Below are 27,264 nucleotides of genomic sequence, written 5' to 3' on the forward strand. Positions count from 1 at the left end.
ATAAAGAGCATATGGATGTGTTTTTACAACAGGAAGCATGAATGCCACTATTTATTTATTTTATTATTTTATTTTACATTTGTTAACCGGAAAAGTCGAACTGGACACAGGTCCATTTTCAGTGGAGGCCCGGGGAGAAAAGCTCCAATTACATAAATTGACATGTTCACAATGATAGATATTTACATTCAGGAAGTTAACATTTTAAGACTGACAGTATCTTACAAATTTAAAGGAAAATATGAATAACTTAGAAGAGAATATAACTTAGCAGATATTACATGGTACAATCAGAACAAGATGTATTATATATAGAAATCATTCAATAGTAGGCAGATAGAGTAGTTGGTACTATTGTCAAATCTTGACAATCCCGTGTGTTTAATTTCTCAGGTGTTACAGAAAGTTACTGTGAATAGTTTAATGGATGACATAGCAATACATTTAGAATATAACAAATTGTACATTGGTTTAATATAGTAGAAAAATAAGTAGGTGATACTTGCTTATCATGACAGTGGATTGCATTTTATTGCTTATGGTTACATAAAGGCCATATTTAGTATGTGACTCTAGCTATCATTAATGGAGAGTATGGTAGCTGTTTAGAATTCTGGTACTTATCTTTGGGAGAGACAACAGCATAGCCTGTTGTTCTTGAAGTGAGTTTTAGGAAGTTTTTTGAATTGGGTGGCAGAATTATTGGATATTAGCTCGGTAGGAAGGGCGTACCAGAGTTTTGAAATGGAGTGGCTACAGACAGCTTCACCTGCCTCGCTTACTTGGTGACTTCTAGGTGATTTAGGGTACTAGATCTCAAGGTTCTGGCTGTGATGTGAGGTTGTATAAGTTGTTGAAGAGCTGGGATTTTGTTGGAGTGGAAAAATACTTTGTGTGCTAGTGGCAGTTGATTTAGTGGTGGTGCTGCGGTAGCGTTGTCGCCTCACAGTAAGACGCTGTCCGGTTCAATTCTCAGCTAGAGCGTCTTCTGCGTGGAGACATGTGTGAATGGGCATACCTTCGTTAAAGGTTGTGCGTCAGAGCTGGTAACTCGGCACATAAAAATCAACTACCAATCATTAGCGGACCGGAGTTCCACTGTGGCGACCCCTAACTGGGGTTGAGTTCAAAGGACTTGCCCCCTTTGTGTAGTAGTATGACATGGGAAATTTTCCATAAATGGGGTACTGTACATTCTGAGATGGATCAGTTGATAAGGATGGTCACAGGGTAGGCAATGGCTTTTGCGGCTATCTGTAGATATTCACCGGGTAGTTTATCGGTGGCCAAGGTGGTGGGTTTGAGTTTTTGGAACATCAAGAACTTCTAATACATTTAGGTTCATAGGTTGGTACTAGGCTGTCAGCCCTAGGGCCTATACAAGCCTAGCCATAACAATTCCCTGGCTATTTCTTCCCACACTATTTACTTCCCTGGACCCCTGTCTAGCAGGGTGACTGATGTGATCCCCGGGGTGAATTTCCTTTCTCCCATCCAGTCATCAATATTCCTTTTGAAGAGGGCCAAAGAGGCGCTCTGCTTGACATGTATGGGCAGTCTATTCCAGAGTCTGGGGAGTCTCTGGGTCAGGAACCTATCCCTCCAGCATATTTTGTTTGTTGTGATGACAAGGTTTAGATCCCTGGAGTGTGTGGCTCTGAGGGATTGGGATTTCTTTAAGTGTAGCATGTCCAACAGCTCTGGGTTTGACATGACCTTGTATGTTAAACAGAGATCGCCTCGGAGTAGACGATATGCGACACAGTATAGCTGGAGTTTTTTAAGGTGGTCAGCATAGGGCATCTGCTTTAGGCTTGTGATTATTTTAGTGAGGTATTTCTGCGGCCTTTCCAGTTGTTGCAGATGTCTTGAGAGGTAAATAACAAATGGGGTATTGTATTCTATAATGGGTCTAATGAGGGATGAGCACAGTGGGACGATGACCTCCTTTTTTCTGGATGAAAAGCCCTTAGTGATGAGGTGTGCCACATAGAAGGATTTCCTGACTGTTGTGGCGATGTGGTTATTAAAGGTGAGACCACTGTCCACCTGAGTCCCTAAGTCTCTTATCACACTTTTAGTGTTTAGTGTACTGCCACCTATGTGGTAATTCACGGGTACATGTTTTTTCCCAAAGGGGATAACTATACATTTCTTGGCACTGAGCTTGAGCACATGGCTCTGGCACCAAGCATCTGTTTCTGTAAGGCCCTTTTGTAGAGTATCCACATCATTTGGGGATTCAATAATGGCTCCCAGTTTGCAGTCATCTGCGAACTTTGTTAGCCAGAGTCCCTTAGTGTTTGCCTGTACTTCAGAGAAGTAGATGCCAGACAAGAGAGGTCCCAAGACTGAACCCTGAGGTACTCCATTTGTCTGGAGCTGGATTTGGAGTCAGTTACTTTTACAGTGTGGGTTCTGTCAGTAAGCCAGTTGGCAACCCATGGAGTGACGTAGGGATTAATGCCCAGCTTAGTAAGTTTATCTATGATTCCAGAGTGGGGGATGGTGTCAAAGACCTTGGTGAGGTCCAGATAGGCTGTGTGGACTGCCTTATCCTCTTCCACGGCTCTGGAGACTGATTCAAAGAAGGCAATCAGGTTCAGGAGACAAGATCGGCCCATCATGAACCCAAACTGGGTGGGGTCCAGTGTTTTAAGGTTACCAATGTTTTTGTTTATAAGTTCCATGGCTTTCCAGATCAGGCTCGTCAGACTGATGGGGCGGTAGTTCCTGGGATCCAAGGTGGATCCCCCTTGTGGAGTGGGATAACTGTAGCTGTGCTCCACTCAGTGGGCATGAAGCTGGAGGTGAGGGTATGATTAAACATGACACTTAGGTGAGGTGCCAGTTCTTTTTGTAGTTCATGTAGTACACAGCCCGGGATGTCATCTGGTCCCATGGATGCTGTATTCTTAGCTTTGGAGAGTGCGTTTTTTACCTGTGTGGCAATTATTACCGGAATTTGGCAATATTCCGGTAGTGAGATGGGCCATTTAGTGGGTGAGAGGGGGGTGAAGTTGGCACTGAATCGATCTGCCTGGATGCTGGCAATATCCTTGGGATCAGTATATTTAATGCCATTCTGTTGTAGCACAGAGCAGAACTGAGCATTGACATTGAGATTCTTGGCATAGTTATAGAATGCCTTGTGGTTGCCTTTGGAATCTTTGGCAATTTTATTTTCGTAACTTGCTTTGGAGGATTTTATGAGGGATCTCAGCTTCTTACTGAGGCTGGTAAGGGAGTTTTTTGCATCCTGGGATTTTCCTCTTTTATGCTACAGTTTCTTCCTCTTGTTGTAAAGTTTGTTTATGGCAGGGGACCACCAGATTGGCTTCCTTATTTTGGAGGAGAGCATCTTGGCTCTATTTGGAATGGCACGATTCATGCATGAGTGGATGTGCTTGTACAGTGCCTTAGTGTAGGACTCAGCAGTCAAACTTTCAGTGTTCGTCTGCATGGGTGTCATGAAGTTTGTAACTTCTGACTTCAGTAGCATTAAGTTGGCTTTTGAGAAGTTTTTTATGGAGGTTTCCTTACTGGGTGGTGGGGGGTGAGATGCGGATGTTAAGGGTGATTAGATTATGGTCTGAACTTGACCAACGAGGGGGTGACCATAGGTGTGGAGCATCGATTTCCCATGTTTTTAATGACCAGGTCTAGGATATTGGAGCCCCTGGTGGGACTATGGATTAGTTGATCCATGGCATTGGAATTTATGAATTCCAAGAACCGTTGGGCAAAGGTGTTGGTACATGAGTAGTTTTCCCAGTTAATGGCAGGGTAGTTGAAATCACCCAGTATTAGGGTGTTTGGTTGTATATTAATATTTTCTAGTATGTTTAGAAAGGTGTAGTGAGAATCTTGGGATATGGTGGGGGATCTGTAGCAAGCTACAATTTGGATTGCAGTCTTACCTAGTCTAAGTTGCACCTGGAGAATTTCAGACGCATTGTGTTGGGCAACTAACCTGGTGTTGTGAATATCCTTGATGAATATGGACACTCCTCCACCTTTAGTGTTTTGATCCTGGTTTCGTGGCCGAAAAGTGTGGTAAGAGTTGTAGCCTGGTATTGCAGGGGTGCTTTCTGGAGCCTTGAATCAGGTCCCAGTTACTGCACAGATATCGATGTTCTCCATTTTTAGGAGCGTCTCGGGAGAGTGCATTTTGAGGTTTAGACTTCTAGCACTGTGTAGCATTACCTTCAGATTTTGCATGCTTGTACCGGTTACGGTGGTGGCTTTGTCCTTTGAACTTTGCCTAAAAAAGGCACTAAAGGGGTGGCAAGAGCCTTAGCTAGTAACCTGAGTCCCAGGGGCGACAGGTGCAGACCATCTCTGGCAATGCATTGTGGTCTGTCGATCATGTCGTCCCAGGCAGATAGATACTGGATCCCCTTTGAATGACACCAGAAGCTTAGCCAATTGTTGAAGTTAATCATTTTGTCCTTATATTGTGGTATCATTCTGGGCGAAGGCAGGATGCTACTCAGGGCTAGGGTCATACCTGCCTGGGCCACATGATTCAAGAGCTCTTCCATGTCTCTTTTCATGTAGTCCAGGGAGGTACATCTCAAGTCATTCACTCCAACATGGACAATGACAGAGTCATATTTGTACTTGTTGTGTAGTGACTTGAGTGAATGAGTTATGTGGCGGATCCTGGCACCCGACAGGCAGTTCATTGTAATTTTCTCCTTGTTCAGCCTGGTGAATGGGACATTCAGGCTTCAGGCCAGTTATTTTACATTAAGAAGGTTTGTGGTCTGCACTCTTGTGGGAGAAGAGGCTGGACTCTGCCCTTCTGAGCTGGGAATTTCTGGTTAAAGGTTTATAGTGCCTGAATATTTGAACTGTATCTTACTGAAATTGGTACACCTTGTTTGCTGTAGCATACACTAGATCCAGGCCTGCTGAATCTAGCTTTGTTTATATGCTTGTTGTTTGTTTGCTTGTTATTTCCCTGGAACGCTAATTCCACCTAATACGCGGCTTCTCAGCACTTCTGTAGATCACTAGTGATATCTGCATTGCTTACTGTACTTATTTCCTTGTTTCACTTGAAAGAAAGTTACTGTTTGTCATTTTTGCATTTAAGTTACCTGTAACACATTGCACTTAAGTTACCTGGCACTTGCTCACTAAAGCAATTATATAAGTCAGCACTAAAAATTAAAAGCACTACACCCTCACTCCCCACTGGCCCTGGTTTTCAATTATTAAGGAATTCCCAATATTACTCTAGCATGTCCAAAGGTCAGTTGTCAATCTCCTCTCCAGTCCAGCTGGTGAATCTGGGAATCTTGAGGCAATGTTACAACTGCCTCATGTAAACAGACAACCCTCTCCTCCTCCCAACAAATTCCAACACATGTGAGAGATGCAACCATATAGCCAAACTGGAGGCTAAGCTCTCTCAACTCAGTACTGGCATAACCAGTCAGGAGGAAAAGGAAACCACACTCACTACAATTCCAGTCTCACATAGACCTACCACGACAGCAAATCAAACACATAATCACACAAAAACATACTCGGAGGCTCTAAATAAAGATCTGCCGAAGCAGCAGAGACCTCCAAAGCAGACACCCAAGCAGCCGCTACCCCAAAACAAAACACGTGCAACACATATCTCACAAAGCCAGTGTGCCAAACAGTCACAGCCCTTAAGACTAAACAACACACCTGATACACTTGTAATAGGTGACTCTATCGTCAGGCACACTGACGTCCCGCTCACCAGGCTGAACAAGGAGAGGGTCACGGTGAGCAGCCTGTCGGGCGCTAGGATCCGCCACATAACACAAGCACTCAGGTCACTCCAAGGCAAGTACAAATATGACTCAGTCATTGTCCATGCTGGTGTGAATGACCTGAGACGTACCTCCCTGGACTACATGAAAAGAGACATAAAGGAGCTCTCTGAGCATGTAGCCCAGGCGGTATGACCCTGACCTTGAGTAGCATCTTACCCTCACCAAGAATGATGCCACAATATGAAGACAAAATGATCAATTTCAACAACTGGCTTAAGTACTGGTGTCATTCAAAGGGGATCCAATGCCCGTCAGATTGGGATGATATGCTCGACAAGCCACGATGCTCGCTAGGGAAGGCTTGCACCTGTCACCCCTGGGATTTCGGATATTGGCAAAGGCTCTTGCTACCCCATAGTGCCTTTTTAGGCAAGGCTCAAAAGACAAACCCACCTCCATAGGTATCACAAGGGATAAGAAACTAAGAGTAATGCTACTCAATGCCAGAAGTCTAAACCTCAAGATGCACGCACTCGAAACTCTCCTTAGCATGGAGAACATCGATATCTGTGCAGTAACAGAAACCTGGTTCAGGGCTCCCGAGAGCACCCCAGCACTACCAGGTTATACCTCATACCATGCTTTTCATTCCCAAAACTTGGACCGAACCACAAAAGGAGGGGGAGTATCGATATTCATCAAAGATACCCACACCTCCAGGTTGGTGGCAAAGCACCAAGCATCAGAGACTATCCATGTGCAACTAACAGTGGGTAAAACTGCCTTCCAGTTTATAGCCTGCTACAGACCACCCTCCCAAACCCAGGAACCCCACTCGGCCTTCCTGAGAACACTGGAAAATATGAAGGTCTCTCCAAACACCATTATATTGGGCGACTTCAACTACCCAAACATAGACTGGGAGCATTACTCTAGCTCCAACACCCTAGCCCAAAGGTTCCTAGAATTTATAAACTCAAATGCTATGGAACAACTTGTTACCTCTCCCACAAGAGGGAAAACATACTGGACATGATCATCACCAACATGGGGACTCTATGCTCCAGACCAGAAGTGTATCCCTCACTGGTAAGATCAGACCATAAACTAATCTCACTGGATATTCACATCCCGACCCCACCCCTGCCCAGAAAACCACAGTGAAAACTTCTCTAAAGCAAATTTCACACTCCTCAAAACTGAGGTGGAATCCTTCAAAGCCCCTGGGCCTGTGGAAAATACAGCCCAGACCGCAGAATCCTTTATAAATGCATTCTATGAACACCTTCAGGAATGCATGGATCATGCGATCCCAAATAAAACCAAGACCCAATCCTCCAAAGGCAGACGTCCTGTCTGGTGGACCCCAGCCATAAACAAACTATACAATAGAAGGAGGAAGCTACTAAATGATAGAGCAAAATCCCAAAAAGGGAAGGCATCACTGATCAGTATTAGCAAAAACTACGGGCACACATAAAATTGTCTAAGGCCAGCTTCGAGAGAAAAATTGCACAGGACACTAAGGATAATCACAAGGCTTTCTTTAGTTTTGTTAGGAACCTGGGTGGTAATTCCCAGATATGCTCAGAATTAGTTCAAAATGACAAAAAATACACCGAACCCACAGACATTGCCAACATCCTAGCTGACAGGTTCAGCGCAAACTTCTCCCCTCCCCACCAAAAGGGCAAATATCTATCCCAGCAGAGTGCTGCCCCCCTGACATCTCAGATGCTCAGGTAAGAGCCGCCCTCTCCAAAGCAAAAAACACAGCATCAGTGGGACCAGATGGTGTCCCGGGCTGCGTCCTACATGAACTCCAAGAAGAGCTAAACCCAAACATAAAACTACTGTTCAATCTCAGCCTTACTATAGGATATGTGCCCAAAGAGTGGCGTACAGCAACAGTGGTCCCTCTCCATAAAGGTGGTGCCTCAACGGATCCTGGAAACTATCGCCCCATAAGCCTGACTAGCTTGGTCTGCAAAGCTATGGAAAGGATCATCATGGACCTCATAAATAAAGATATTGGGGACCTACAAACACTGGATCCTACCCAGTTCGGCTTTGTTAAGGGCAGATCCTGCCTCTTAAACCTGGTTGATTTCTTTGAAACAGTCACCAAGGCCATTGACGAGCGGAAGGTGGTCCACACAGCCTACCTGGACCTCGCTAAAGCCTTCAATACAATACCCCACTCGGGCATTATAGATAAGCTCACCAGCTTAAATATAAACCCCTATGTCACTAGATGGATTGCAAACTGGCTCAAGGACAGAACCCACATGGTTAGAATTGCTGGAGCCATGTCAGACTCCAAACCAGTTACAAGTGGTGTCCCACAAGGCTCAGTCCTGGGACCTCTCTTGTTCGGTATATATTTCTCGGAGGTACAGGCCAACACGGAAGGACTGTGGCTGACCAAGTTCACAGATGACTGCAAACTGGGCACCATAATCAACTCTCCAGCTGACACAAGCATCCTCCAAAAGGGCCTCATAGAAACAGACAACTGGTGCCAGAGCCATGGCCTCAAGCTAAATGCCAAAAGTGTATAGTCATCCCCTCTGGCAAAACAAAGTGCCCACAAATTACCACATAGGTGGTAATCCATTAAGTACAGAAGAAGTAATTAGGGACCTGGGGACCCAAGTTGATAGCAATCTCTTATTTGACAACCACGTGGCCAAAGTGGTTAGAAAAACATTTTATATAGCCCACCTAATCATGAAGGGATTCACATCTAGATCAGGGAGGTCATCGTGCCTCTTTACTCATCCCTCATCAGGCCCATAATTGAGTACAATGCCCCTTTTGGGATGTACCTTACCAGACACCTGCAGCAACTAGAAAGACCCCAAAAGTACCTCACCAAGAGGATCAAAGGGCTCAAACAGATGCCACATGCTGCCCGGTTAAAGAAACTCCAGCTCTACTCAGTGGCATACCACCTGTTCAGAGGCGATCTGTGCCTGACGTATAAAGCCATGTCCAACCCAGAATTAATGGACATGCTGCACCTCAGAAAATCCAAATCCCATCGAGCAACGTGCTCGAGAGACTTGAACCTCAGCACTGAAATAAATAGGACATGCTGGAGGGACAGATTCATAACCCAGAGGCTCCCTTCACTCTGGAATAAAATCCCAGTCCAGGTTAGGCAGAGTCCCTCATTGACTCTCTTCAAGAGGAATCTTGATGAGTGGATGGGAGATTGTAGGTTTACCCTGGGTATCACTTCTGTGTCACTGTTAGACAGAGGCACAGTATACTAACCTCGAAAAAGGGCATAGCAAAATAAATTTAAAATGGGTGGCGAAAGCCAAACACATTCTGGCTAGGCTTATAAATGCCCTAGGGCAGATAGCCTAGTATGAACCTATGAAACTATCAGTGTGCCTGACTATAGAGTCACCTATGACTAAAGTGTTAGGTACGGTATCTTGCCTTAGGGGCTGTTGCTGGGTGGCACATTGGTGTTATGAGCTATGTGACACTTTGGTTGTGATTGGTGTTTGTTTGCGTTTCAGCTTCAAAGGTCCTTGTTGCTTGGTCAGGTTACAGTTTAGGGTGTCTGCATATGTGGATTTAGTCTTGCTATGTGTGGGTGTTGGTGGTGTGAGTTTAGGGCTATGTGTTGCTTGAAGTGCAATGTGGGTGTTAACCTTCTCCTCTTGACTGTCTACACAATCTTGGGTAGAGAGAGCTTTGCTTCCAGTTTGGCTATGTAAGTGCATCTCTCACAGGTTGTAGTGTTGGGTGGTAGGAGGACAGGGTTGTATGTGTACATGAGGCAATTGCTGCATTGCCCCAGTATGCCCAGATTCACCAGGTGGACAGGAGAAATCAATAGAAGCTGACCCTTGGGCATGCCTGGTTTGGTGCTTTTTTTTTTAAAAATACAGGAGCTGTTTTCCCTTACCTTAGCAAGGTACTTTGCAGTTATAGGCGGTTTAGTGCCTATGATTAATTTCTCCTTATTAATAAGGAGAGATGAGTGCTTGTATCAGTTTAAGGCTTCCTAGTGCTTTCCAGCATGTGTTAGTCACAGTTTTTTTTTTACTTCAGTTTTTTTTGACAATTTCCTACTGGCTCATTTTTTTAAACCATATGTGGTAAATCTAAAAAACACAAAAGCATTATTTGGCATGAGAGATTTTTGAAAACTTATTACCAAAGAGGGATGCCACCCTATGGTCTATGTGTTCTCATAAAACTAAGTGCAGGAAGTGCAGATGTGTTTTTCATCACCAGCTGGAGAGCTATGCAACAAACAGAATCTCTTTATGAATTGTGAAAGCTCTGACAGATTTTTATGACAAACAAATTACTACTTTAGAGGATAAATTTGGCAAAATGGTGAAACAGACACAGCAGTTTTTAGAGAATCGTGTTTCATCTAACAAATTACAGTGATTTAAACAGGATTTAACCAACTTGGACATGGAGTTATAAAATTACAAGACAAAAAAATTTAATCACGATGTAAATAAGTATAAATCTAATGAACAGTATTACTTGGAATCACTTTCAAACTAAAACTGCCCATTTCTCTTATGACAAGCATGAATCTAAGACATTTACCCAGAATCATTAAGTGACAAGTTTCGGGGGACTGTTCATTCTATATTACATCACTCAGGTTCCTTAGACTATATGTCCAATGCTGATGAAGGATCTTTAGCTATGGAAACAGATGAGGAAAGGTTTCAGCACTTTCGATGACACAGAACAACAGCTACATGTCCCAAGGGTGTAAACATGAGAAAAAAACAGGATATGCTTCATCTGTTCCAGAAGATGATAGGTCAACAGATTGAAAGACTTAGTTTATAAAATCTATAAATTCTAAAGCACTGTGGGTGAACACAGTTTACTGAATGAAGGACTAAATTATATACCTAAGAATATTGTTTGTGAGTATCAATATGTATTAGATGTGTAAGATTTTTAAAAAGTTGATTTTTTTTCCACAAAAACAATAAGTAATGAAAAGAAAAGAAAAAAAAAATAGTATGTGATGGTTTTCATTTAAAAAAAATCTAGTTCCAAACCACCTTGTCATAAAACTGTTTCTGTGTTTGAAAATTTGTTTATTTAGGATTTACTTAACCCTAGGTTCTACAAAACAGTGCAAGCCAGGTGAACAGCATGTGATTAGTGGCCTCAGCAGCACCAGAGTTAGGCAGGGACAGGGAAGGAGTGAATGGATTGGTCTGCTTGTTTCTTTCCACGGGATGGTGCGGTTTACATACATTCAGGGGGCGAAGAAGGCAGTGCAATTTCTGTAGTGAAGACCAGACAAACCACTGCTCAAGCTATGATGCAAGGGGCAGAGCTTCTTGGTGGAAATGAGACGGTATCCACCATGACGAAGGCAATACACCCTCAGCATTAAAGAAACCTTCAAACCTCCTCCGTGACAGCTGACTCTCAGATGTTTCTTACCCAGTAGGGAATGAATGGAATGATAGAACTTGAGAGAGTCCGATGGTCAGAAGGCAGTGGTGACAAAAACTGCTAAAAAACATACTGTTTTGCGAGAGAATTGGTATGCTGACTCCCTGATAATTTGAAAAATCCACTATATATGTGTGTCTGTGTGTGTATGTGTGTGCAAGCCCACCTTGCACCCTCACACTCCCTGCTACTTACATATACTAACTCTGAAATCACACAATGGTAGGGGAAACAGCATATATATATTACATATATAAATATATAAATATATCAACCCTGCTACACAAACAAAAACTTACAGACTTGCTGTTACAACATGTGGATGTGCATTAGCAAGGTGAAATGGTGCACAAGACTTATTTGCCTTGTAAGTCCTACTATCCCAACAGCCAAAACCACACCAGCATTAAGTTTACTACACATTTCTATTAAATGTGATTTGAGTTGATCAAATGTCTTTTAAAATTACTCTTTCAGATTACATTTTTAGATATTTAGTAATTAGGCAAGATGAATCTGAGATCAAATGTTCTATACCCATATGTGTGTGTAGATATATATAAATACAGATACACATACACCTACACACACACACACACACACACACACACACACACACACACACACTATATATATATATATATATATATATATATATATATATAATCTATATTATCTATATATATTTTATATATATAAATGATCTAGGACTCTTGAACGAAAGCGCTTTTAACCAAAACTAAAACAACCAAACGCACTTTAGTGAAAGTGCTTTTCACCAAAAAAGCACCTTCGTTAAAATGTGCAAAAAAATTATAAATAAATAAAAAAAAAACCCCCACAGAACTCACATTTACTCAGGGGGGCAAGCCTACTTTTATATTCTCACTCCGAGATTGCACTACAGTGGGAAAAGGGAATATTCCCTTATCCCCACTGTGCTACGATCTCAGCAACATCCATCTCCCCATGTTTTACTCTTTTTTTTTTTTTTTTAGCACACTGTCACAAAAGTGCTTTTTCAGTGAAAAGCACTTTCGCGAAAGTGTGCTTGGCCATTTCACTTTCGGTGAAACAGTCATTTGGTAGACAGCACGGATCCCATTATATATATATATATATATATATATATATATATATATATATATATATATATATATATATAAAACATAATCTAACAGAAACATTTCTAACATGTTACACAAAACACAGACACAGTCATTGTAAATCTATGCATGCAACTATTAAAGTGTTTTTGCAGCAGGGATTTCCCCACTGCATGTCCTCAGTACTTATGCATACTAATTCTGATTATTATTTTATTTATTTTATTCTATAGGTTTATAATTTTATAGGTTCATACTAGGCTGACAATCACCAGGGTCTTTATAAGCCTAACAATACAACCCAATTTTGTCCACAGGTATCATCGGCATTTATTAGGCGAGGATATGTTAGTTGGGAAGTTTCGACGGGTTATGTGGAGGGATGTTAGTTTGAGCATTACTCTCTGAATCTGCCTATTAGAGACATGGCGGCCAGACTCGTGGTGAATTTCTGACTTTCCATCCAATGGTCAAACTTAGTCTTATAGAGAATTATGGACAGACTCTGCTTCACATGGATGAGGAGCCTGTTCCAGACCATGAGGATCACCTGAGTCACACCGACATGTCTTACTTATGTCACAAGCAAAATTTAAATCATGGTGGTTCTGTTGCTGTTCATTTTCTGGATGTGCAAATGGTCCAGCAGAACTGGATACAAGGATGGCTTGTATGCTAGGCATAGATCACCTCTCAGTAGCCTGTAGGAGAAAGAGTGTAGATATAGGGCTTTAAGGTGATCCATATATGAGAATGTGTGCATTTCCTGTATTGCCCTGGTAAGGAACCTTTGTGGGTGTAGCATATGCCTGGTCAGGTACATGCTGAAGGTGGCATTATACTCAATGATGAGCCGGACAAGTGCCAAATAAAGTGGCACTTTGACTTCCGTGGACCTGGATGCCATACCATATATCATTAATATTTACATTTGTTTACCAGGGGAGTTCACTGCATCTCACAGAAAGGGGACTTCTCTGGGACACTGCAGTCTTGGACTTGGTATATACTGAATCCAAGGTGCCTGTTAGCATTTACAGTTTGTTAGTGTCTAACATACGTAAGGTGAACGTCTGCCTTGCTGCCACTATAACTTTGTGTGTATGCACCCATGCATATATATCAATGTCAGTATATGACAAATAACCAAAGTGTAAAAGTATAAACACACAGTTGATTGATGCTTGCAATTTGAAATAACAAATTACCACAAACAAAACCAGTGAAAGTACAAAAGATCACAAAAGGAAACAGTTTCCTTTCCTTTTGTGATACCAGTACCAAAACCCTGCCACTACTTTTAGACCTAATTTGTCTAAATAATAGCACTGTTTTTCCACCAGCTAGCAACTGTAGGGTTGGGGTTAAGCACAACGGTAGGGGTTAGTAAGGATGGGCAGGGGGGGTCCTAATTTGTGTGGTGTGGGTGATACATGCAGCACGTGTATGGTTAATGAAAGACTTGTTCCTACTCATACGGTAACAGATATTTAATTTTCATGTGTCACATGAACGTCCAATTCCCATTCCTGTCAATGGGTTGTCTTAACTATAACTTTTACATTACCTGTGTAATGGACGGGGCTTCATGCACTTCCCAAGGTTTTATGACTGAGTGTCTCATGGGTGGTTTTCTATTCAAGTTCTGAGATTTTTTAAAACTCATTTAATGGTGCCAAGCAAGTTTGCAGTATTAATACTATGGTGAAGGCTATGTTCATAGGTTCATAGGTAGGTACTAGGCTATTGGCCCTAGGGCCTATATAAGCCTAGCCAAACGGTAACCTGGCTTTTGCCACCCAAGAAAATAATTTTCCTGTGCCCCTGTCAAGTAGAGCCACAGAAGTGATCCCCGGGGTGAATTTCCTATCTCCGATCCAATCATCAAGATATTTCTTGACGAGTCCTAATGAGGAGCTTTATTTGATATAGATGGGTAGTTTGTTCCAGAGTATAGGAAGTCGCTGAGACAGGAATCTAGGGTTCGGGTTAGGATGTGCTACTTTAAAGTTTTGCTATGTGTTTTACCCTTTTTATTCTTATTTAGTTTAGTTACTTTCTGAGTCAGGTTTGGTCTGCTATTAAGGCATTTTCTAGTTGGGTATTTGCAGTAGTGAGTTTCTTTATTTTGTAATTTTACTCTGATATGTTTAAATTTGTAAAATTTAATTTTGAAGGCTATAAATTAAGTGGCAGAAGTTGCTTTTGCAGTGTGTGCATGTACATTGTTTGTATGTACTGTGCAAAGGTTTGTCTTTTTTTTTTCTTTTACTGTGAATGGGACCAAGTTACTCTGACTTAGTGGCTACTGATGCACAGAACTAGTGTGAAATGCTTGATAAAGTGTACAGTATGCAGCTAAAATATCTATACCCTGTGCCCAATGGACATTTGTCATGTCCCTTTATCAGGGCAGTTAGGTACAATAAATATAGTTGGGTAGATACAGAAACAGACAGCAACCTAGATAAACAGATGGCTAAACAAACAGAGAGACATCTAGCTAGTAGCTAAATTACATAGAAAAGGTCTTTGTCTCTCTCTCTCTCTCTCTCTTTCTCTCTCTCTATAGATAGTGGGGTGTTACAGGGTAATAATGGACCACTCAGAAGAGTTGTGAGGCCTGATGCTGCAGAAAAAGGCTTCCCATTACTGGACAGTCTGTTATCCCTCTCTGTAATTCTCATGCAGGAGGACACTACTTCACTTCTAACGTAGTCTCTGTGTTTATGTATTTGATTTTTTTGTTGATTATTTCATTGCATTTTTTTTAATTTTAAAAGATGCTTTATTTGCTTCTTTGTAATTTGATAGTGAATGTGTACATCTGATTGCAGATCTGCATGACTGCATGTCTGTGTATGGATAGGTGAATGGGTGTTTATGTGCCATTTCCAAAAAAAGCAAGATTTTGCACTGTGTTACTTATCTGACTGGCATTTTAACATTCGGCCTTGCATTTTATATTTTATCAGCTGAAATACATATTTAAATAACTTAACAGTAATACGTGATAATAAGTACTATTCTGAATTACACACACACTAGTTCTTGACTGGAGATGTGGGAGGTATTAACTGGACTTGGCCATTTGTATTATGTTTCATAGCAATAAACTAATAACATATAATATTTTAAAATAACAAAAGTCAGCATTTGGCATTGTGGTCATTTTTGTACATTGTCTGAAGGTGTGACATCCTGCTTTGCATTTTATGAATGGAACAGATATTGAGTATATAGAGGCAGAACCAGATTGTGGTCAAATGGGCTCCTAGGCAGGGTAATGGATCTGCCCCCCCCCCCCCATACACAGGCATCCCAGTGTCCTATTACTTGGATATTTCTCCCCAGTTACTATAAACCTTGTTCAAACCTCTCAGTGTGCTGTGCATACTGTTCTCTGCTTTACTTCTAAATGGTTACATATATTTGCATTTAATTTAAAACTTTTACTTCAAATTTTATAGCACAAACACTGATAGACATTTGCTAAACAAAGCAATACAGTCTCACAATGAAAACAGGCTTAGTATTAAAACTTCCTTGCCCTTGAAACTCACATTCTTTGAAATAGTTTCATAGTTTATAGTTTCATAGTAGTGTACTAGGCTATCTGCCCGGGGGCATTTATAAGCCTAGCCAACAGTGATGTGGCTTTACGCCACCCCATACTATATAGTTGCGCCTCTCTAGTAGTGACACATGTGGGACCCCATTATTTAGTAAACTATACCTCTGTCAAGTAGTGACACTGAGGTCACTCCCGGGGTAAACTTGCGATCTCCCATCCATGCATCGAGATTTTTCTTGAACAGTGCCAATGAAGGGCTCTGTCTCACATGAACTGGGATTTTGTTCCAGAGTATGGGTAACCTCTGTGTTATGAATCTATCCCTCCAGCATGTCCTATTCATATTTGTGCAGAGGTTGAAATCTTTAGCTCGTGTGGCTCTGGTGGATTTGGATTTTTTGAGATGGAGCATGTCCATCAATTCCTGGTTGGACATGGCCCTGTATGTTAGGCACAAATCACCTCTGAGCAGGCGGTATGCTACTGAATAGAGCTGTAGTTTCTTTAATCTAGCTGGATAAGGCACATGTTTGAGACCTATGATCCTCTTGGTGAGGTACTTCTGGGGTCTTTCCAGTTGTTGCATGTGCCGGGTGAGATACATCCCAAATGGAGCATTATATTCAATCATGGGCCTGACAAGGGAGGAATATAGAGGTACAATGACCTCCTTTGATCTGGATGAGAATCCCTTCATGATGAGATGGGCAAGGTAGAATGTCTTTCTGACCACTTTGGCAACATGGTTGTCAAAGGAGAGGTCACTATCGACTTGAGTCCCCAGGTCTCTGATTACTTCTTCCGTATTCAGTGGGTTATTGTCGTGATAATTTGTGGGTACTTTGTTTTTCCCAAAGGGATGACTATACATTTTTGGCGTTAAGTTTGAGGCCATGATTCCGCACCAGTTGTCCGCTTCAGTGAGACCTTTCTGTAGGATGTGTGTGTCGGCAGGTGAATCAACTATGGCACCCAGTTTGCAGTCATCTGCAAACTTTGTCAGCCATAATCCTTCCATATTTGCTTTCACATCTGAGAAGTAAATGCCGAATAGAGTGGACCCAAGACTGAGTTCTGTGGGACACCACTTGTGACTGGTTTTGAGTCTGACATGGCTCCAGCAATTTTAACCTTATGGGTTCTGTTTTTAGCCAGTTTGCTACCCATCTTGTGACATATGGATTTACATTTAGGCTGCTGAGCTTGTCAATGATGCCAGAGTGTGGTATCGTGTCAAAGGCCTTAGCCAAGTCCAAATAGGCAGTGTGGACAGCCTTGCCCTCATCGATGGCACTAGTGACTGTCTCAAAGAAGTCAACCAGGTTTAAGAGGCAGGATCTGCCTTTTACAAAACCGAACTGTGTGGGATCAAGGGTCTGCAGATCCCCAATGTCGCCATTTATGAGTTCCATGATGATTCTTTCCATAGCCTTACAGACCAGGCTGGTCAAACTTATGGGCGGTAGTTACCTGGGTCAGTAGAATTTCCCCTTTGTGAAGTGGGACCACTGTTGCTGTGCCAGTGTTCAGGTACATATCCTGTAGTGAGGCTAAGATTGAATAGAGTTCTTAGGGGGGTTTAGTTCATCTTGAGTTCACGTAACACGCAACCGGGATACCATCGGGTCCCATAGATGCTGTGTTTTTGCCTTGTTGAGTGCTGATTTCACCTGTGTGTCTGTGATGACAGGTAGGTTACATTCAGCAGGGATAATTACTTCATCTTTAGGGGTGAGGGAGGGAGAAATTTGCACTGAACCTATCTGCCAGAATGTTGGCAATGTCAGTAGGGTCAGTGAATTTTTGTCATTGTGTACTAGCTCAGAGCATATCTGAGAATTTCCTCCCAAGGTTCTGACATAATTGAAGAAGGCTTTGTGATTGTCTTTGGTATCCTTGGCAATCTTTTTCTCAAAGTTTGCTTTAGATGTTTTATGAGAGAACGTAGTTTTACTTGTGCTGATCAGGAAGCCTTTCCCTTGTGGGATTTGGCTTTGTCCTGCAGGAGCTTCCTTCTTTGTTGTACAGTTTGTTTATAGCGGGGTCCACCAAACCGGCGTTTTCCCTTGGTGGAGAGGGTCTTGGTTTTAGTTGGGATTGCTTGATCCATGCATTCTTGGAGATGTCCGTAGAAGGCTTTTGTGAAGGATTCAGCATTTTGGGATGTGATTTCCATTAACCCAGTAGGCTTAAAGGATATCATTTCTGACTTGAGGAGCACAAAGTCAGCTTTTGAAAAGTTTTTCACTGTAGTCTTTTGTTCTGGGGGTGGGGGTGGGATATATACATCCAACGTGATCAGTTTATGGTCAGATCTTACCAGTGAGGAGTTTATATCCGGTGCGGAGCATTTGGACCCCATGTTTGTGATAATCAGGTCAAGTATATTATCTCTCCTCGTAGGAGAAGTGACCAGTTGCTCCACAGCATTTGAGTTTATGAATTCCAGGAATCTTTGGGCTAGGGTGTTAGGGCTAGAATAATGGGCCCAGTCTATGTTGGGGTAGTTGAAGTCACCCAATATGATGGTGTTTGGTGTGACATTCATATCCTCTAGTGTTTTCAGGAATGCTTGATGGGATTCCTGGGATTGGGAGGGAGTTCTATAACATGCGACCAGTTGTATGGCAGTTTTGCCTATGGTGAGTAAAACTTGTATGGTTTCTGATGCTTCATGGTAGCCACCAACCGAGAGGTGTAGGTGTCCTTTATGAAAATGGACACTCCCTCCCTTTGTGGTTCGGCCTGGAACTTGAGGCAAAGCATGATATGAGGTATAGCCTGGTAGCTGGAGTGCTCTCAGGAGCCTTAAACCAGGTTTCGGTTACTGCACAGACATCGATGTTCTCCATACTGAGAAGTGCTTGAGTGCCTGCATCTTGAGATTTAGACTTCTGGCGTTGAGCAGCATTACCCTTAATTTTTTCCATTTTTGTTTTTATGGAGGTTGATTTGTCCTTTGAGCATTGCCTAAAAAGGCACTATGGGGTGGCAAGAGCCTTGGCCAGTATCCGGAAGCCCAGTGGTGACAGGTGCAAGCCATCCCTTGCGAAAACGTGGCTTGTCCAGCATCATCCCAGGCTGACAGACATTGGATCCCCTAGAATGACACCAGTGATTAAGCCAATTGTTAAAACTGATCATTTTGTCTTTGTACTGAGGCATCATTCTTGGTGAAGGCAGGATGCTGCTCAGGGTCAGGGTCATACCAGTCTGGGCTACATAATCGGAGAGCTCCTCAATGTCTCTTTTCATGTAGTCCAGGGAGGTACGTCTCAGGTCATTCACACCGCATGGACAATGACTGAATCATACTTGTACTTGCTTTGGAGCGACCTGAGTGCGTGTGTAATGTGGCGGATCCTAGCCCCGATAGGCAGCTCACCGTTACCCTCTCCTTATTCAGCCTGGTAAGTGGAACATCGGTGTGTCTGACTATAGAGTCACCTATTACTAATGTCTCTGGCATAGTATTTTGCCTTAGGGGCTGTGATTGTGACACACCTGTTGCTTGAGGTATGTGTTGTAGGTGTTGCGTTTTGTGGGGTGTATTTCTGGGTGTCTGCTTTGGAGGCCTCTGTTGTTTTGGTAAATTTTTACAAGAGCCTCGAGTATGTCTTTGTGTTTTTATGTGTTTGGTTTGCATTAGTGGTGGTTTTATGTGTGACTGGTTTTGCTTTGGGTGTGGGTACCATCTCCTCCTGACTGGTCTTGCCAGTCCTGAGTTGAGAGAGTTCAGCCTCCAGTCTGGCTATATAGTTGCATCTCTCACAAGTATATGTGTTAGTAGGAAGGAGGAGAGGGTTGTCTGTGTACATGAGACAATTGTAACATTGTCTTAAGATTCCCAGATTAACCAGCTGAACAAGAGAGGATGCTAGTGGTCTACCACTCGACATACTAGAATATTATAAGGAGTGTTGTGCCTTTAAGGGAAGTGGGTATTCACAGGGGTAGTGGATGCCTGTGGTGCTTACTTTAGGGTAAGAGTGCTTGGTTTTATTATGAGTGCTTGCTAAGGATAGAAGTTCCGAAATGGCACTGAAACCCAGATTCAAAGAAAATGCATCTGGCCAGTGGTGGTTAAAGTTTACCTTTGCGCTGTCTTCATATCATAGGCCCCTTGCACACATTTTAGGACTATGCAAACATGCAAGAGTTTATGATTCATTTTCCTGTTTGTATTAAATTATTTTCCTTGTATAATACAGCACCACTTGTTAAAGCCCATTTTAAATTCATAGTTTTTAACATTTTTCCAGTAAGCAATGAAAGAAAAACATATGAATCAATAATGACAAAACAGTACCATACCTCTCAACCTCTTAGTGCAGAAAATCTGGACAAAACCTAAAAATATGGGGGGACAGATTTAAATATTGCTCTCTTGAAGTTAGAATGTTGCTAGCATAATAGGATTTTTTAGTATGCATTTTTCTAAAGGATATGAAGTGTGAAACTCAAATGTCTGTCATTATTTAGTAACTTCAATCCTCAATAACCTTCCAGAAAATTCAAATTTTATGAGGAACAGACCATAAATATGAGGCAAAATCTGGACAGTTGAGAGATATGGTACCTACCTACCCATTACACACACACACACACACACACACACACACACCTACATCTTACTTATCTCTCCATGGTCTGCAGTCCAAACATCATCTTGTATTCAAATTCCATGCATGTAGAAGATGAAGATGTAAATGACAGCTTGCAGAGACACAGAAGACGAATACGTAAACAGGTCACACATAAACAACAGGTGTGTGCAACCAGATAGAAAGGATATTTTAAAGAAGAATGCACTTAAAAAAATTTTAACTTTTTTTTTAAATTAAAAGTTAATTCCCAGGTCAGTAGGCCCTAGTCGACTGCTTTGGTCACCTAGTGCTGGCTCTGGCTTTATCTAGCATATTCTATGGTAATAAGAGGTATACTAACGCTCTAGTTCCTTCATTTTAGCTGTGACATTAGGGCGGGTCATAGCCGAGCTGTAACATTTTTCCACAGCACTTTAAAAGAGTGGAAAATATACCCCCCCTCCCAAAAAAAAGTATTTACAAGTTCCTTGGCAATACTGGCATTAACAACTAATTTTTATTTATTTATTTTTTACTTTTGACTTGCTGTGGTGCAATGGTCCTTTTATCATCTTCATCATCATTAACCCTCCTTTTCCCTTTTTCTATATGTGGTCAAGGTGTCATGTCAACTGTTGCTGTCTTCTCTTGCTTCAATGCCACTCTCCTACATTCAACAGTCATGCCTGATTATCGCAGGTCTCTGCCCTTTACTGCTCGGGTTTCTGTACCAGACTAGTACTGGTTGCGCCAAAGTTTTGTACACTTTTTTTTTCAGCTTCTTTGGCATTCTTCTATCATACACCACTCCTGCCACTCTATGACAGTTGGGTGAAGCCTGCTGGATTCTAGCTTTGACCTACTCATTCAAATTTCACTTCTCTTCTCCTCACCCATCCCTGCCAAATATCTGAAGCTAATAACCTGTTCCATTCTTTTCCCTTCTATCTCAATACTCTGCTTCTTCTGGGATTCCCCATTTGCTGCTATTACAATTGCCTTACCTGTAGTCAGTTTCATCCCACATGCTGTCAGTTTTGCATTTCATTCCCCTATTCTTAACTGAGGATTTTGCTGACAGTCTGCCTGTAATGCCACACCACCTGCAACTTTGTTGATCTGTTCCCACCGACCTGCTTGGTAACATAGTCTATCACCTGTATGAACAGCAGTGGGCTCAATGCTGAACCCTGATGTGCACCCACTCCCACTCGGACCCCCTCTGTGTGACCAAACAATGTTCAAACTTGAGTCACTGGGTCCTTGTACATAGTCTGTACTAAATGAGGCTTTGAACAACTGCAGGACTGCCCAAATCAGCTTTCTTGGGACCTTGTCATATGTCTGAAAATGGTTCTTTTAGCCATTTTCAAAATAGCAAATTGCGGCACTTGACCACAGTTTTGACCACTGTTGAAACAGTAGTCAAAGTGCAGTTCTAATGAGTCTACATTGAATAATCTTGGCTTTATCAGACCTTAAGCAGAAGCCATCCAGTGGTGTGAACACTGGCTGTAGAAGATTTGGTCACTGTTGATGCGACACCCTGACCCCATGTACAAAATGAGAAAAGAAGATTGATGCTGATGCAGAATTAACAGCTTAAACATTTCTTAGGCTTGACCAATCATGTTTAAACATTCTGAATGGCTGCTGACCATTCTTACTTTTATTATAGTGTATGCAAAATTAACAGCCTGATTATTCTCAGGACTGACCAGCCATGTCTAAGCATTCTGGAAGACTAATCTGGATATATTTCTGCACAAGCATGTATGCATGCACACACACGCACACACAAAGCACTTCCTAGTGACTGCTTTGTGGTGCACGCACATATACACACAAACCCACACACAGCACTTCTTAGTGACTGCTTTCTGGTACACACACACACACACACACACACACACACACACACACACACACACACACACCACTTCCTAGTGACTGCTTTGTGGTACACACACACACACACACACACACACACACACACACACACACACACACACACACACACACACACCACTTCCTAGTGACTGCTTTGTGGTATGTGGAACATGAAATGCACACACATGTTCAGAATGCAGGAGAACATGTACCATATCCTATAAAAAGAAGGCCATGTTGAAAGAGGAAAACCATGGTAAAGAGGTCTGTTGGAATGGAAGCAGCCTCTGTATGAGAAGTTAGAGACATTGACCCCTCTCTATGAGAAGTTGTTCTGTGGTCAACAGTAGGGACACTTGGATAATATCAGCTGGAACATTTATTGAAAGCAACCCTGAAGTAACAGGAAGATGCCTATGGAGGATTACCAGAAACATGTTTGTGGAACTTACTGTGGATGCACTTATGTCCAGGGAATTATTAGAAACAAACCTTGGGAAGAAGAGAAACAGAATTATAAAACTGCATTTTTTTGTTTCTTTGAATAATTTTTCTAAAACAGAACAAAGTTTTTATTTGATGTTAACCAGCTGTAAATAAAGGACACTAAAACAAAAGCACTATTTCCAGTTTTCCAGTGTACACTACATACTACAGTATTATATATGCATACGCATGTACACAAGCACACACATACACACTCATGTATGTGTGTGTGTGTGTGTATATATATATATATATATGTATATATATATATATATATATATATATATATATATATATATATATATATATATATATATATAAACGCACACAAATACATACAATTGTGTCAGCAAACCTTCAAAAACCACAAAAGCTGATCTGCACATAGTTGAAAGAAAACCAAAAAACACTGACTATGAAAATGTAGATTGTACACACTTCAATGCAAAATTTGATTACAGATGCAAGGAAAAACTAAAGCAAGAAAAACAAAACATGAAGCAAAAAAAAAAAAAAAAAACATACACTCACACACAAAGAAACAGACACACACACACACACACACACATCCCCCCCAAATGTGGGTGCTTTGTCACAGTATCTCTTTACTCCACAGTCACAGAACTGCCACAAAAGGGCACTCAACCCAAATAATAAAACCAGCTCCCATATTCCAGTTGATCAAATCTGTAGTTGATCAAAAATGATACTTCACAGTTGACAAAGTGATGATTTGATATACACACGAGTCCCTATCAGCTGATCGAGTTTTCAGAAACTCAAAGTCCATATGGTCGAGACCATATGATCGAGTTTTTGAAAACTAAAAGCTTTTGAATGAATATTGTGGTACAGTGAGTATTGGGAAACTTACCCTTTTCCTCACTGTAGTGTGATCTCAGAGTTGGTATATATAATTTGCAGGGGTTGTGGGGTGCAGGGGGCTTGCCCCCCCCCTGCAAAAACGTGAAAAAGGTAGGGAAACTTAATCATATGGCCTCTTTGACATTTTTTCAAGGTTCTGAAATGTCGGTTATCTGACAGACTCATATGCACACGCACACACACACAAAACAACAACATGTTTGTCGACGGTGGTGTGGACTGATCAAAATGGACCAAATTTAGCCACAATTTGTGAGTTACAGTAGAAATGTGAAAAGCAACAGAAAAGAAGAGCAAAAAAGAATAAAAGTGTAAAGTACAGAGCTGGTGCTCAGTAAAAAGTAGTTAAGGGCAAAGAAGCCAACAGAGGCTCAACAAACAAAGATTAGTAGTTGTACAAAATAGAAGCAAAACAAAAATGAAATAAAAACACAATAAACCTTACAATATATACAAAGTTTCAAGCAGTAAAGAGATTACAAGGTGGTTAGTTCTGAAGAGATAAGTATTAAATGGTGACTTGTTAGTGAACTGGTTGGTAGGTTGGGGAGAAGGAGGGTGATAGGTAGGTTTGTAGCTGGGGTAGTTAGAGTAGTATGTCTCAGCTAAAGTTAAAATTGCAGGAGTGTGCATCACTTGCAAACAAGTGAAACACACATAGAAGTGGCTTTCTTTCTTGGGTGGGTGAGATTTTCCTCTCTGATTGTTTTGCATGTGAGTGTGTTACTTAGATCAATGGAGAGAGTATCCTGTAATCTGTGTGCCAGAACCTAGAGGACATGCTTTGTGGAAGGTAATGTTTCCTGGTGTAATCATAAATTGGATGCTGTTGTCTTGGTGAGAAAAACTGGTAAGAGGCCTCTTTGACGGTCAGTGTATTCCGGAGAGGGGCTGAGGATTCACTGTAAAGTGTTTTGTGGATTACCCATATCAGTAGTTGGTTTTACCTTTATGGGAAGCCAGTTGACAAGCTGGAGAGTAATATGGGGATGTTCATTTACAGGGAAAAGTAGTATAAATTTGCTTGTCTTGCATAACAGTGTTTGTACAGCCTTTAGATTTTTATTTTAGGATTATGACTATAGGGGGAGAACATGTTCTAATCGGGGCTATAGAATGCTTTTGCTTACTGCATTCCTTCCCTCTGGGCTCCGGACCTGAGACATTTAGTGTCACTGAGGACTGCTGAGTTAATTTTTGCTTTTAGGTTGATGTGTGTGGCCATGTTTACATGAGGGTTTTACCCATAGGCATCTGATCCAGGTGACAAGTCCAATGGGTTTTGTGTTATAAATAATTGCTGTATAGAAGGCACGTAGTTTGCTTAGTTTTTTTTTATATAAACATGCTTCTTTCCTCACTATGATTAGTAACAGGGAAGAAACACTAAAATATGTCAGCCCCATTTAGGGACAGCCTACAATAAACATGTCAAATGCTACTCATAGAAGCAAAGAAACTGCTAAACACAGTGCAAACAGTAACAATAAAAACTGCATTTTGTTTGATAAATTATGTGGTAACTTACTGGAAAAGTCATACAAACTGAACCAAGAGAAAATGTTACAGTCCAGAAGTTGTTTTTATACAGGAGACCATGCACCAACTCTTTGGTTTGTATAGGAATGACATCCTTTCACTGGATAACAAAGTCTGAACAGGATTCATTGCTGGGACTGGTCATGATCCTCCCTCATGTATGTTTCCAAACCAAAGGGTAAAAAGGTCACTCAGACAAACCATTCATAAAAACCTTTTAAAAAAGACCCAGACAAGCTAGAGTCCTCACTGTGCAATACTTTAAATCTCCCTTCCCATGGGCTTCCACTAGAGGTGGTTTAAGATATTAATCTAGCTTGGCTGGGTCTTTCGTGCAGTAATACTTCATGCGCTGGACTTTACACTTAGGATGAATGGCTGGATAAAACTTTTCAAGAATGACAACAATGTAGTGCAGGTGAAGAAGATAAGAACTATACCTGGTGAGGCTTACAGCATATTACGAGAGGCGGCACCTGGGCAACTAGGATTTACTACAACTAAATGCAAGATCACACCACACTGGTGGAGGAACTCGGAGAGAATATACCTCTTTGGAGGGCTACCTTGAGGAGGCAGTGGTTGAAAAAAAAAAAGATAAGGGCTCATAACCGTAGGATGAGTAATGCTCACAGTGGAAAGCACCGCTAAAAATCTGAATACTGTCTGCATGCAGACAAACATTAAGTTGGGCAAATTAACTTAAGGAAAACACAAGTGATTCATAGAACAGAAATGATTCACGCAACAGTATGATCTTACAGACAGACTTGAAAAAATATATCAGATGGTGTCAGGGTATACACCCCGATGACATGAAGTCATGCTTAAGTATGGGGACAGTACATACAGCATATTTATTAAGCAGCACATGGAAGGTGTCATGTGCGTCACCATACCCATTCTCATTCTCTTTCCGGTCAATTATTAATTTTATTTAATGTCATAGAACAGTTAAGTGCTTCTGGTAGATTAATTTTTAGAAACTAGCATGAGCATCTGAAATTCAGTTCAGCCTCTTAACCACCATTTGAGTTTTATCACATATTAAATTCATTTTGACAACTTAAGTATTTTTTTACAGCATGCATGGAGACATAATGATAAGACTGAACACACCTAACATTCAGAATATTCTGCTAGAAACTATAGCAGAAAACTGTATTTAACCTTTTTCAGGTAATTGTTTTGTAGAGAGCATACTCACCATCTGTCTGATAGTTAAGCGCTACAAGTTGGATACCATGCAGCCAAAATATGAGAGGGTGAGGATTTGAGGAATCTATCCGAGTAGCAGCAGGATATGTCCTTAGCAGCTGGCATGTAGTATGTTGAATAAGTTTCTGAGAATAACGTCTGCATAAACGCTTTGCAGCATACTCATTCACTGAGGAGATGTGATAACATTTAGGCGTCCGAATTATAGCACTAATTGAGGTAGAGGAAGTCAGAGTAGGAGAGTCATCCAGATTCTGCCGAGTACCATCAAATGATCCTAAAGGGAGGTAATGACAAAGAATAAAAATCAATCTGCAGTATATAAGCTTGCAGCTAAACAACAACACGCAGTCAATATGCACTTCTTGTTGTGGTATAACATTTGTGTGTAATATTTACTTTGACAGTAGGACAAATGCCCATTGGTGGTGCTGCTGAAAATAATATTGTCAAACTGCTGTGTTCAAAATTTGTGTGAATGACTTGCTCCATTATAAGAAATAACAAACTGCTGATGTCATTTTGTATACTGGAAGAGCTGTAAATGATGAATTTGATGGAGTGTAGGCAGTTATAATGTATAGGTTTGTTGACGATGACATTGTGATGCATTTATTTGATAAATTTTGTGCTACTCAGAACTACCAAATAATTTCTTTTGATTTGACTTGCAAAGTACTGACTGGGAATACGTTGCCACCAATACAGCTATATATATATATATATATATATATATATATATATATATATATATATAT

General features: G+C 41.3%; 1 protein-coding gene across 1 annotated transcript in view; it reads right to left on the reverse strand.

Annotated features, from left to right (window-relative positions):
* Positions 1-27,264, reverse strand: part of PLCE1 (phospholipase C epsilon 1) — an 838,097-nt gene that overhangs the window by 189,203 nt on the left and 621,630 nt on the right. The window contains exon 23 of the mRNA XM_044055634.1: positions 26,496-26,783. Coding sequence (XP_043911569.1) covers positions 26,496-26,783 — 288 coding nt within the window. The remainder of the gene's footprint in view (positions 1-26,495; positions 26,784-27,264) is intronic.

This window comes from Protopterus annectens, chromosome 14.part0 (genome assembly GCF_019279795.1).
Source record: "Protopterus annectens isolate FY-2018-M chromosome 14.part0, PAN1.0, whole genome shotgun sequence".
In the NCBI taxonomy this organism is placed as follows: Eukaryota; Metazoa; Chordata; order Ceratodontiformes; family Protopteridae; genus Protopterus; species Protopterus annectens.